The 12740-nt window shown below is 47.7% G+C and overlaps 1 protein-coding gene across 1 annotated transcript; it reads right to left on the bottom strand.

The window, feature by feature from the left end:
• Positions 1-370: 370 nt before the first annotated feature.
• Positions 371-10103, bottom strand: Fam53c (family with sequence similarity 53 member C). The gene is made up of 4 exons (XM_051163183.1): positions 10021-10103; positions 9633-9690; positions 2686-3470; positions 371-1120 (listed from the first exon to the last, which is right to left on the bottom strand). Exons 1-4 carry the CDS (start codon positions 10096-10098, stop codon positions 863-865), a joined length of 1179 nt encoding a protein of 392 aa, XP_051019140.1. The 5' UTR covers positions 10099-10103; the 3' UTR covers positions 371-862.
• Between the last annotated feature and the right edge of the window lie 2637 nt (positions 10104-12740).

The raw sequence follows: 12740 nt of genomic DNA, 5'->3' as shown, positions 1-12740 counted from the left end.
CTCAGTTGCCCATGTTTGCACCAACTCAGAGAACAAGAGAGGCAGGCTGTACACAGCTTAGATAATCGGATGAAAACAACGAATGTGGTGACCTTTCCACAAGCCCTCAATACTAGAGTTATCTCGTGGGCGAGGGTGAGACTGAAGAAAAGACTATTAGCTGAGGTCACAGTACTCAAAAAATTCTGGTAGATCCCAAAACAGAACCATTTGCAGAGCAGTGATGCTATGAACTTAAGCCTGGCTCCAGAGCTATTAAGGGGGAAAAAAAAAAGAGCCCTCTCTCCTCTTGACACCTTGAACAAGCCCAATCCCAATGTCATATTAAAAAAACAAAAAAACCAAGGTTCTGGGGCATCCTAAAGCCCTGCTGTTAAAGGAGCAACTGCCTTCCTTCCCTAAGGCTATACAAACACGCCTTTCCTCAAGTGTACGCCCATGCACACACACGCACTCACACAATTTCTCCGAGGAGGCTGACTGAACCCCCCCACCCTGGCCAAATTCTAAGACACAAGTGCCCTTTGAAGCAAAGGGGCTAGTGAAATTCCCCGAGCTGGGGTCAGCAGACCCCTTCCTTCCCTGCCCACTGCTCTCTCAGTGGCAAGGATACTCACACTCAGGGCCGCCATGGGGAGGCTCTGCTCTGGGGCTGTCCCTCCCGCCACCAGCTCCGTTTATCTTGTCCCGGCCAGTCTCTTGGCATGGTCGAGCTTGCTGGAGCGAGAAGACTTCGGCTGCCCTGAGTCGGAGCCCTCCACTCACCCCCTTTCCCAGGCTGGGCCCTCAGCCTTGGGGCCTTCACACTTGTTAGTAGCCATTAGACAGTCAGTCTGTGGGCCCTGGAAGCGGCCTCTCAGTTTTAGTTTTCCTCAATCAGATTCAGGTCCAGGTCCCCAAAGTCCTGCTGACACAATGTCCGCTTGCTCAGTGCCTGCCGTCCCCACCGCACGGAGCCTTCCTCCTCCTCTTCGCTTTCACTCAGCACCTGGGATGAACCCTCAACAGGACTGCAGGAAGCAGAGAGAGGCGCAGGGCTGCAGGCCATGAACCACGGTGGGGAGATGCTGTTGCTTTCTCCAGCTGTTTCTTGGAGACAGAGACCTCCTGAGTACGGTTTCTGTCAACAAAGTTGAAACAAAGATATTGATTTCCCAAGTAACCTAAAAATATCATTTTAAAACATTTTATGTTTTCTAGTTTGTGTGTATGGGTGTTTTGCCTACATGTGTGTCTATGTAGCACATGCACAGTACAATGTCTGCAGAGAGCAGCAAATCCTCTGGAACTTACAGTTACCGAGTTACAGCTGTGCGCCACTATGGGGGTACTAGGAATCAAATTCAGGTCCTCTGGAAGAGCAGCCTGTGTGCTTAACCATTGACCCATCTCTCCTGGCTCTCCAAAAATAAATTTTAAAGTGGCCTTCTCAATTACACTTGAAAGCAGATATTCTGGTTGGTTGGTCTGTTTTTCTTTTTAAAACAGGGTTTCTCTGTGTAGCCTTGGGTGTCCTGGACTCGCTTCGTAGACCAGGCTGGCCTCGAATTCACAGAGATCCACCTGCCTCTGCCTCCCTGAGTGCTGGGATTAAAGGCGTGCTCTCCGACGCCATACTGAAAACTATTTTTTTAAATAATAATAAAAAAAGATTTATATACTTTATTTTGAGTGCTGGGATTACAGCCACCACAACCGGCTCAGAACTTCTAAGCTTTGGAGTGAAGTCCCAAGTCATAAACTTTGACACATGTGCATTCTCTGAGGACAGAACCCCGGTTCCCACTTTTAATCCTAGCACCTGGGAGGCAGAGGCAGGCAGATCTCTGCAAGTTCAAGGCCAGCTGGTCTACATAGTTCTGGGCTAGCTAGGGCTACAACAATGAGACCATGACTTGAAAAACTAAGCCAAACCAAACCAACAACCGAAGAACAGGAACTGGAGGGCTGAGCGTTCACTCAGCGGCAAAGCATTTACATAGCACGTCTAAAGACACAGGGTCACTCACAAGCACCACAAAAAAGAAAAGGAGCTGCGAATGATGCAGGCCATGGTGGGACCTGATATTTCATAGCTCAGGAAGCTGAAGCTAGCCTGGGCTAAACAGAAAGATGTCATCTAAAACAAAACAAAACTCTTTTATGAGCTTCATGCCGGCACCGCCACAATCTACTAATCTGGCCACTCTCACGTGCCAGTGCCTAAGCAGAACCAAGTCCACAGACTCCTGAGGGGCTGGATGGCCAAAGGAACCAATTCTCAGACACCTATGACCAAGTGATTTAGAAAGAAAAATAGGAAAAAGTGGACAAGTACATATGCAGCAACTGCTCGCAGATCAGGGCTTTAGAAAAGTGCTTGCTGAATTTGTGCAAGCCTCCAAAGGGTTACACAAAGCAAGAAGCCTGGGAGAAAAACCAACTCTGAGGACAAGCAGGCCCTGGTGACAGGAATTCTGTGCCTCTGGCAGGTCACTTAGATATCCCTGTCTGAAGGTTTACTGTCTCGGCCTAGTTTCCTTGAAACATCAGGGACTGATTTGACAGGGCAGAAAACCTGAAAGGTTAAAAAATAGTTCCAGAATGATCTTGTACAAACTCTATAGACAGACAAGTTCCCAGGGAGCCCCGCCAGGAAGGCATGGCGCTAGATGGTTAAACAGTCTTCCGGTTCACCAGTCCCACCTGATTCATCTTGTCAAAGTCCAAGGAAGGCCGCAGGCGCCGGGAGTCCTCTTCATGACGCCGCTTGACCCCAGTTTTGCGGGCGTCCAGATCACAAGGCTGAGAGCGGCTTCGGGGAAGGTTTCGGAGACCCCGGGGTCTCCAGGGCAGTTCTGGGGAAGATGCAGGGGAGCTCCGGGCAGAGGGCAGGAAGCGGCTTGCCTGTGGGCCCAGGCTGGGTGACAGGGAGAAGCGGCGCTGTGGTGGGCGGGGTGACAGGGACTCAGCATCACTCTCCCAAGAACCACTCTGAGGGGAGGTGGCACAGGGTTGAGAGGAATCCTGGGCCAGGGCCAGGCTGAAGAAAGGAGGGCTGTAGGGTCTGTGGGCTGGGGCACATTGAGAAGAGGCACTGGGAGCTTGGAGGAACCTGAGGCTGGAGACCCGCTTTGGGGGACTCTGGTGAGGCACCTGCGGCCCACCCCCTCCAGCATTGCCCCGGTGCTTGATGGGAGTCCACAGCTTGGAGGGGGCGGGCCGCCACACTGGCTGCCAGCGAGACAGGTCCACAGGCACCGAGAGTGAGCGGCAGTGCCTCTTGGATGGAGGGGCCGGGGGCACAGGAAGCTTCTCTGGGTCTGGGGGTTCAGGGCTCAGTACTTGGGAAAGGGGCTGCTCCTGTGGGGAGTTTCCCCGACTGGGTGGTCTGAGGTGCAGGCTTAGGCCTGAGGGATGGTAGCTGAAGTTGAGGCTGTCCTGGAACTCAGCACAGGAACAGTGGGGCAGGCCCCTCCAGGAAGCACCTTCTGAAAGGCATTCATAATAAAAAGTGTTAAGAGCTAACACTCTCTTAGAGCTTATGTACCACACGATATAGTGAAAATGCCTGCAGCTTCACAAAGGTCTCTATGAAGGAGGTACTATGATTTCCCTTTCCCAAGTGACCGTGGTCTGACTTGCTCCAAAGCATTGCTATTAAAGGAAGAAAAAGGATCCAAACTTTACTATGCTACCTTCATCCTAGGAACCCAACTGCAATAAAGAACATTTATACACTGTCTGCCACTTCCTCTCAAAGATGCAGTCGTCAAGAAACCTCTAAGAGCCAGGTGGTGGCCCACACCTCAAATCCCAGCACTCAGGAGGCAGAGGCGGGCAGATCTCTGGAGTTCCAGGCCAGACTGGTCTACTGAGAGAGTTCAAGCTTGGACTACACTGAGAAACCCTCTCTCAAAAAACAAAAAAACAAAGCCAAAACAAACAAACGAAAGAGAAGCCTGTATGTTTGTGGGCCCCAGTCTCCTAGACCAGCCCAATCTACAACCCAACCGCCCCTGCTCCCAGCCAGCTCCCAGCGGTCTTCCCTGGCCTCTCCCCCTTCCTATGCCGCACTGAGCAGAGGAAGTAATCAAGTAGGTAAGCAATCACTTTCATCCCTAGGAAAAGCAAACAAAATGGTATGTTTGTGGGTCTGACAGCACAACTGTGCTTGAGAAACCCTAAGATCCCGTGCTGCCTTTGTCCCTTCATATTTGTGTGCCCTTGGGCCTTCATTATAAATGTTTGAAAATTCTTTCTTTTTTTTTTTAGACAGGGTTTCTCTTCTAGTCCTGGCTATCCTAGAACTCAAAGCAATCCACCTACCTCTGCCTCCCCGAATGCTGGGATTAAAGGTGTACTCTACCACGTCCTACTGATAACTTTTTTTTTAATTAAAAAAAAAAAAGAAAGATGTATTTACTTTATGTATGAGTGCTCTATCTGCATGTACACATGCAGGCCAGAAAAGGGTATCAGATCCCAGTATAGATGGTTGTGAGCCACCATGTGGTTGCTAGGAATTGAACTCAGGACCTCTAGAAGAGCAGACAGTGCTCTTAACCATGGAGCCAACTCTCTATCCCTAAAAGTTATTTTTTGTTTATTTGTTTGTTGTTGTTTTTGGGTTTTCGAGACAGGGTTTCTCTGTGTAACAGCTCTAGCTGTCCTGGAACTTGCTCTGTAGACCAGGATGGTCTGGAACTCAGAGATCCGCCTGCCCCCTGCCTCCCAAGTGCTGGAGTTAAAGGTGTGTGCCACCATGCCTGGCCCTAAAACTTATTTTTTAAGACTAGGTTTTACAAGCTGGGTACATTGGTACATGCTGGTAATCCCAGCACTCTGAGAGACAGAAGCAAGCAGATCTCTGTGAGTTCAAGGCAGGACTGTTCAACAACGTGAGTCCAGGACAGCCAGGGCTACACAGAGAAACCCTGTCTCAAAACAAAACAAACCAAACAACAACAACAAAGAAGACTAGGTCTTACTATACAGCTTGTTGCCCTGAAACTTACTATGCAGACCAGGCTGGCCTGAAACTCACAGAGATCCATGTACCTATGCATAGCAAGTGCTGGGTTCAAAGGCGTGCACCGCCATGCCTATGCTTCTTTTAAAGCCAAACACACTGGAGGATCAAGATGGGCATAGTGGCTCAGGCCTATAAGCCAAGAATTCTGAAGATGAAGGTAGAAAAGCAGTTCACAGTAGCTGTCAATAACAGCTGAATTTGAGGCTGACCCAGGCTACATAAATAACGTGATGCAAAAAAAAAAAAAAAAAAAAAAAAAAAAAAAAAAAAAAAAAAAAATAACGTGATGCGCTCCCTGTGCCTGCCAAAGATAAAGAAACCAAAAGGAAAGGAAAAGGGCTAAACGGGTGGTCCTCACTGCCTGCATTCTAACCAAAATTGCAACTTTTGGTGAATGTTCATGTGTGTTTTCGTGTATGTGGGAACAGGCAAGAACCTACATGTTAAGCCCAGAGGTCAACATCTGATGTCTTGCTCAATCACTCTCTACCAAGTTTTATTTTATATTTTTTGGGGTTTTTTGTTTGTTTGTTTGTTTGTTTTGTTTTGTTTTTCGAGACAAGGTCTCTGTTAGCCTTGGCTGTCCTAGACTTGCTTTGTAGACCAGGTTGGCCTCAAACTCACAGAGATCCACCTGCCTTTGACTCCCGAGTGCTGGGATTAAAGGCATGCACCACCTTACTCGGCCAAAATTTTCTTTATTTGGTTTTTCGAGACAGGGTTTCTCTGTGTAATAGCTTTGGCTGTCATGAAACTCTCTTTGTAGACCAGGCTGGTCTTGAACTCACAGAGATCCACCTGCCTCTGCTTCCCAAGTGCTGGGATTAAAGGTGTGCACCACCATACCTGGCTAAAATTTTCCTTCTTTTTTTTTTTTTTTTTTTTTTTTTTTGGTTTTTTGAGACAGGGTTTCTCTGTGTAGTCTTGGCTGTCCTGGACTCGCTTTGTAGACCAGGCTGGCCTCGAACTCACAGTGATCCGCCTGCCTCTGCCTCCCGAGTGCTGGGATTAAAGGCGTGTGCCACCACGCCCGGCTAAATTTTCCTTCTTAAATTATATTTATTTATTGATATATGTGCACCAACACCACAATCACGCATGTGCTGGCAGTCAGAGCACAACTTGGGGAAGTCTCTCCTACCACGTGATCCAATGGATGAAACCGACGTCATCAAGTGTTTTGTGACAGCCCACCTACTCCCTCACATTTGTTTTGCATTTGTTGTTATGAGTAGGGGCTGTCAGTGAATCTGTTGCTCATCAATTTGGACAGGCTGACCGGCCAACCTATCTCTACCTCTCTAGGTACTACAATTATAGACTCTGCCACCACACCTAACTTTAATGGGGATGCTGGGGACCCTAACAGGTCCAAAGGCTTATAATGCAAGTACTTCACCACCTGAGCCATCTTCCTAGTCCCCTGAAATTGTGCCCTTTTTTGAGACAGGGTCTCATGTAATTCAAACTGGCCTCAAGCTTGCTATATAGCCAATGCTGATGTGGAACATCTTTTTATCCTCCTGCCTCTACCTCCCAAGTGCTGCTTCCACCTCTTGCCTCTATCTTTCCACATAAGACCAATTTAGGGGAAACAGCCTCAGGAGAATGGGCCTATTCCAAGTTTTTTTCAAGGATTCTCTAGAAAAGGCACAAATCCAAGTATATGAAGTCAGAAGTGATGACAGAAGTGTGTGGTCACCAGCTCCTCACCTACTAACCCTTCTAAAGCAGGGATTGTGGATCCTTATGGCACAACGCCTGGCTTTCAACAAGTGCTCCAGAGGAAGAGAATGAATGTAGCTGCTTTGCCCACTCACCTCCCTTGCCAGGCACCCCATGAAGGAAGCTGTGGAGCAGCCCAGCCATGCTTGTCTTAGCTGTGCTTGTGATCATAGGCCTTTGGGTTAAGTCATAATCAAGGGCTCTACATTTCCGAAGTCTTTTCACATATCAAAAGTGACCTAGGGACAAAGTGATTCACTATAGCTCTCCATAAATAAGAGAATTTGGGTCTGGAGAGGCGGCTAGAGAGGGAGGCAAGAAAACCTGCTGTGTAGACATAAGGACCCAACTTCGGATCCTAGCACAACCTGTCAGGCATCCATAGGTGAGTCTGCAAGGTGGAGACAGGGTGCTCACTGAGGTTTGCTGGCTGCCAGCTTATCTCCAGGTCCAGTGAAAGACTCTGCCTCAGAGGAACAAGGCAGAGGGACAGACCAGAGCACCAGGAGCATTCTCTGGCTTCAGTGCATGTTTTCATATCCACACATACAGGTGCATATATAATACATGCGCACACACCCCAAAGTTAGAAGCCTGCAACTGTCCGCACCCACACCAATAAGGATTTAAGTAAACTAACGTAGATCCAAAGTGCACTAAACTTTAATGAAACAGAGTAGCAGTGCCAAAGAGGTAACCATGAAAACAGACTTCTATCTGCTTCTACTTGTACATAGGTATCCAGGGTCTAGAGAGATGGCTGCCAAGCCTGATGACCCAGGTTCATCCCTGAGACCTGCACAGTAAAAGAATCAACCTGACCCCACAGGCCATGGCACACACACATCCCCACCCCTCCATAAGTATAATCTAAAGAACTAGAAATTCTGAGCTTGGCCTGGTGGCACAGACTTGTAATTCCAGAGGCTGAAGTAGGAGGTCACAAACTCAAAGCCAGTCTATGAAATTAAAAAACAAAACAAAAGAAAAAAACCCAACCCTATCTCAAAATAAAAAAACAGCTAAGCATGGTGGCACATGCCAGCACTCAGGAGGTGGAGGCAGAAGATCAGGAACTCAACACCAGCCTCAACTACATAACAAATTCAAAACAAAATAGAGTTGGAGATATAGTTCTGTAATAGAGTGCTTGCTTAGTATGTCTCAGGCCTAGGCGTAATCCCAAGCACTACCAAAAAAGGGGGAAACGTCTAGCTGGGTCTGTGGACAAGAAACTAGTTAGCAGGGCCTACGCAAGAAGGCACAACAGGCCGGGGTTAGTGCGGGATCTCTGTGAGTTCGAGGCCAGCCTGGTCTACAAAGTGAGTCCATGACAGCCAAGGCTACACAGAGACTCTGTCTCGAAAAAAAAGGAAAAAAAAAAAAAAAAGGTGCAACAGATAAATGTACTTGCTGCCAAGCCAGGTGCCCTGGGTTGGATCCCCAGTCCCCAGCTGCTACATGGTAGACAGAGAAAACTGCCTCCTGCAGGTTGTCCCCTATCTTCACATGTGTGTTGTGTACACAATTCCACCCCTCATGTGAAAAGGGGAACAAAAAACTTATAGGTCAACAAGATGGCTCAAGGGGTGAAGGTGCATCAGGCTGAACCTAATGACCTGAGTCCCAGGTGAGTCCCAATCATTCCTGGGACCCATGTGCTAGGAGAGAACCAATTGTTACAAATTGCCCTCTAAGCGCACACCTTTAATCCCAGCACTTGGGAGGCAGAGGCAGGCGGATCACTGTGAGTTCGAGGCCAGCCTGGTCTACAAAGTGAGAAACCCTGTCTCAAAAAACAAAAACACAGAGAAACCTTGTCTTGAAAAACCAAAAACCAAAACCAAAAAACAAATTGTCCTCTGACCTCCACATTCTGTAGCATACCTGTGCATGTTTTATATAATAAATGTAAGAAAACAAAGCAAAACAAAAAACCAGTAACAGAAGTCACCTCTCCATGCCTTACATAGTTCTGAGGGCGAAAGGAAGGGTCTCACAATGCCAGCCACATGCCCTATCACCGAGCCACAGCATTTCCAAGTTACTTTTAGGGAAGAGCTAGGAGCTAAGTGGGTTGGAAACAGGAGTGGATGATTTTTGTTCTTTTGTTTTTCGAGACAGGGTCTCTGTGTAGTCTTGGCTGTCCTGTCAAACTCACAGACATCTGCCTGCCTCTGGCCCCGAAGTGCTGAGATTAAAGGCATGCATCACATCGCCCAGGTAGGGAGGACAACTTTTTATCAACATGTCTTTGCTATTTTTAAACTATGTAAATGTATTACCTCTTCAAAGCAATTACATTAGAAAAGTTAAACTGATCTAGGCTCACACCTGTAACCTTGCACTTAGCAGCAATACTGTTAAGAGTTCTAGGTTAGCCTGGGCTACAAGATCCTGCCTTAAATACAAAAGAGCAAACTAAACATGATTTTCCTACAGGACAGTAAAACAGAGACAGAAGCTGTCTTTGACAAAACTCTCAGAAGCTGGCAGTGGCAAAAAATACACCAGAAACTGAGCTGGTGGTACGCACTGGTGATGCACACCTTTGATCCCAACACTTGGGAGGCAGAGGCAGTCCGGTCTACAGAGCAAGTTCTGGGACAGCCAAAGCAAGACAGCTTCTAGCACACAGAAAAACAAACAGACAAAACCCAAGCAACCCTGGAGGCAGAGGCAGGAGATCTCTGTAAGTTCAAGGCCAGCCTGCTTCTACATAGTCAGACACTGTCTCAAAAATAAATAAATAAATAAATAAATAAATAAATAAATAAAACAAAAAGACCACCACAAAAACTAGAGGTAGGCAAATCAGGTCAGGTCATCGAAAAATCAATGAAAGAAATGTACGGACAGAAGCACAAATAAACATATACACTAGATTCCTTACCAGACACAAGCTGGAAAGGGTTCCCACAGTTGGATATGTCTGCATGATCAGGCAAAGGCTAAGAGAGAGATTATCCATCATTATTTGGGTTCAGGAAAAGGACATTTCAAAAGACCTCTTATAGTCTTCCTATAATTCATAGGGTACCCAGACATTAGAGACCCCTTCCTATTGTCTTCCCAAAGTCGGTGAGAAACAATCCTCACCTTTAAACATCACAGAGCGCCCTTCACCCAGGCTTTAGTGTCTCTGCCCACTTCCTTTAGGCTGGGTTTTGCGCTTTTCCAGTATAAGCACATTTCATACAACACAGAACAAGGGTAAAAATTGTAGCAACCTCCGAAAAAAGGGGGAGGCTCAGGCAGAGGCACAAACCCTGGCCGTTTACCAGACTGACGCTGAAGCGCGTGCACTGCAGCTCGTCCAGACTCTGCTTCTGCAGCTGCTCCGTGATCAGGGTGATCATGTTTCTGCCCACGATCGGACCTGCACACTTCGGAGCAATTGACGGGTGTCGTCCCTGTCCTTCTTCCGGATCTCACTCGCAAGCCGTCTTCTGCCACTGCAGCACCGGTCTAGCACCATTGGGACGTCCCTCTCCAGTCATGCCTGCTGACTCTGCCAATTACAGAGGGATCAGGCCAAGGAGCATTAGAGATGTACCTGGTCCAGAGATGGAGAATGCATGGCACACCTACCACAGCGTCCCTGTGCTGGGCCCTGGGCAGACATTGGTCATTGGTCACAGCGCTTTCCTGGGAAGCTTAAAGATAGCCTCAGAAACACTCTGAACTTGGCCCTCCAGATACCTAGTAAAAGAAACTGGAGTTGGCAAACAAACTGAAACCTATTTACCATTCCTAACGTGGTTTAAACTCTGTTGTGTCTACCTAGAGTTATCAGCACCACTTAGAAAACAGATGAAATGAGAGAGATGCCCAAGTGGTTATTTCCATACTGAGTTAGCACAGCAATCTCTTTATCTTACAGCCAGAAGCCAAGAAAGGGACCGTTCTCCTAAAACACAGGGGTTAGTACAGAGAGAGCAGGGAGGCCTGGCTTTCTGCTTCAGATCAGAATGAATAGGATTTTCCATGAATAGCTGACCCATCATCCCCAGTAGATCCTGTGGGTTTTCTCTTATACAAGAGAAGGAATGGCCAGGTAGTCAGCTGGTTCTTATCACATAACAATTCTACAGACATTAGAAACAACTCAGTCGGGCCTGGTAGTCCACGCCTTTAATCCCAGCACTGGGAGGTAGAGGCAGGCGGATCTCTGAGTTTGAAGCCAGCCTGATCTACAAAGTGAGTCCCAGGACAGCCAGGTCTACACAGAGAAACCCTGTCTCGAAAAAACAAACCAAACCAAAACCTCACAACTCCATCCAACCAAGTTTTTTGTTTTCATGATCCCATTCAAAGACCATGGATATAATTAACCAAGACCGTTCCTCATGACGGAAGCAAACTGACTTTTATCAGCAAGCAGCTGCAAAACACCACACAATTACCCACCAGAGGGGCTGTGGCCTTGCTCAAAGGGAGAGTGGAGGCTACCAACGTCTTTTGTTCTACTTCTTCCCGTCAATAGCCAGCAGGCAGCCCACAGTGCGTGGAGCATTAACTAGCACAGCCAAGCAACCAAGAACTCTGTATCTTGAGCACACACCTGCAGTCTCGGCAAGTGGGAGGCGAAAGCAGGAACATGCAGTTCCTCACGGCCAGCCTGGGCTACAAACCCTGACCGAAAACAGAAAGGAAAAAGGCTGCCACCAGTGGCTTAGTCGTAATTCATTTTGCTCAGACAGTTTTGCCTAGCTTACCCATAAGTAAAATGGGTATAAGAGTCTTACTCCATCACACGAATGGAGGCCACATGGGCCATTAGACTGTACAACAGCTCACCAACCAACTAGCCTATATAAAATAGCTCCCGTAGACCATGGTTTCTTATCTCTCTAGCTTTCTCTTCAAGGAGCTGGTATGCCTGAAGGGGTGTTAGCCTTAGGATGAAGAAAGCAATGGGACCTATCCTATGGCTCGGTGCCATTCTGCCTCACTTGCTCACCATGTTAGAGCCTAAAGGCTCTTCCTCCTGTGACTTTGGGGAGGAGGGAGGGGGGTAACCCATCCCCTACAAAAAAAGAGGGCACCTCTTCAGAGGAAGGTGCCGAAGAAGAGCAAAGCTCCTCAGGCTGTATTTGGAGCTCTCTGAAAGAAAGGAGCAGGTGTCAATCATCACCACAGCTAACTGTGGTTTCCACGCATAGTTATTACCACCATTGGGAACTGAGTCCCCAGCTTCCTGAGCACTGCCTTCAGCGGCTTCCCCTGTGTTCTGGTGGGAGACGCTGAGGCTGGAATCCCTTCTGCTCCTACTCGCTTAACTCAGCCCATCAGGTATGGCCAAGGCTACACAGAGAAACCCTGTCTCGAAAAACCAAAAAAAAAAAAAAAAAAAAAAAAAAAAAAAAAAAAAAGAATCAACACGAAGGGAGCCTGAGTGGAGACTTTTACATTAGAGACTCTAGGCTCCAGGCTGACCAAGCGTGAGGAGCAGGGAGTGGGGGGAAAAAACAAAAAACAAAAAAACTTCAGGCTTTTCCTGAGGCATTTGGACACACAGCAAACTCCCAGCCCTCTCTAGGAGCAGCTGAAGAGAGGGATTTTCTATTTTTTTCTGCATTTTAATTGTTGGGATGTGGCCACACACAGCGGTAATTGGAACAATGCAACTACCACCACGCAACTGATACTCTCAGCCTAAGTTTCCTAAAACAGGCCAGGCTGAGAGGGGGAACAGAACGGAAGCCATAAGGAATCAAACCAGGACACAAAAGAAGGCAAACCAGCTCTGCAAGGGGCCTCCTCGTTTTCAAACAGGCATTACAAAAAGTGCGAGGAGCCCTCTCTGGCGGCCTTCCTTCCTTCCCCTTCCATTTTGTGTATCTGAAGGGTAGACAGCTCTCAACATTTCACTAAACAAGTTAAAACTTCTCAGTTTAACATTACTGGCACAAGGCTCAGTCCTTCACTGAGCAGCAGGCCGCTTGGCCCTCCCAGGAACCCCACCAGGCCTAACTCTCAGCCCAGGCTCTCCCTCCAG

The sequence above is a fragment of the Acomys russatus genome, chromosome 20, assembly GCF_903995435.1.
Source record: "Acomys russatus chromosome 20, mAcoRus1.1, whole genome shotgun sequence".
Taxonomy (NCBI): domain Eukaryota; kingdom Metazoa; phylum Chordata; class Mammalia; order Rodentia; family Muridae; genus Acomys; species Acomys russatus.
Note: the sequence above shows the minus strand (reverse complement) of the source record. Positions and strands in the feature narration are given on the sequence as shown.

What these genes read in the sequence shown, in the direction of transcription:
- Fam53c (XM_051163183.1), bottom strand. Translation starts at nt 10,098, where the DNA reads ATGATCACCCTGATCACGGAGCAGCTGCAGAAGCAGAGTCTGGACGAG. An exon ending in CGCGCTTCAGCGTCAGTCTG is followed by an intron (nt 9,691 to 10,020) that starts GTAAACGGCCAG and finishes TCTCTCTCTTAG; the next exon opens with CCTTTGCCTGATCATGCAGA. An exon ending in CCCTTTCCAGCTTGTGTCTG is followed by an intron (nt 3,471 to 9,632) that starts GTAAGGAATCTA and finishes AATGCCTTTCAG; the next exon opens with AAGGTGCTTCCTGGAGGGGC.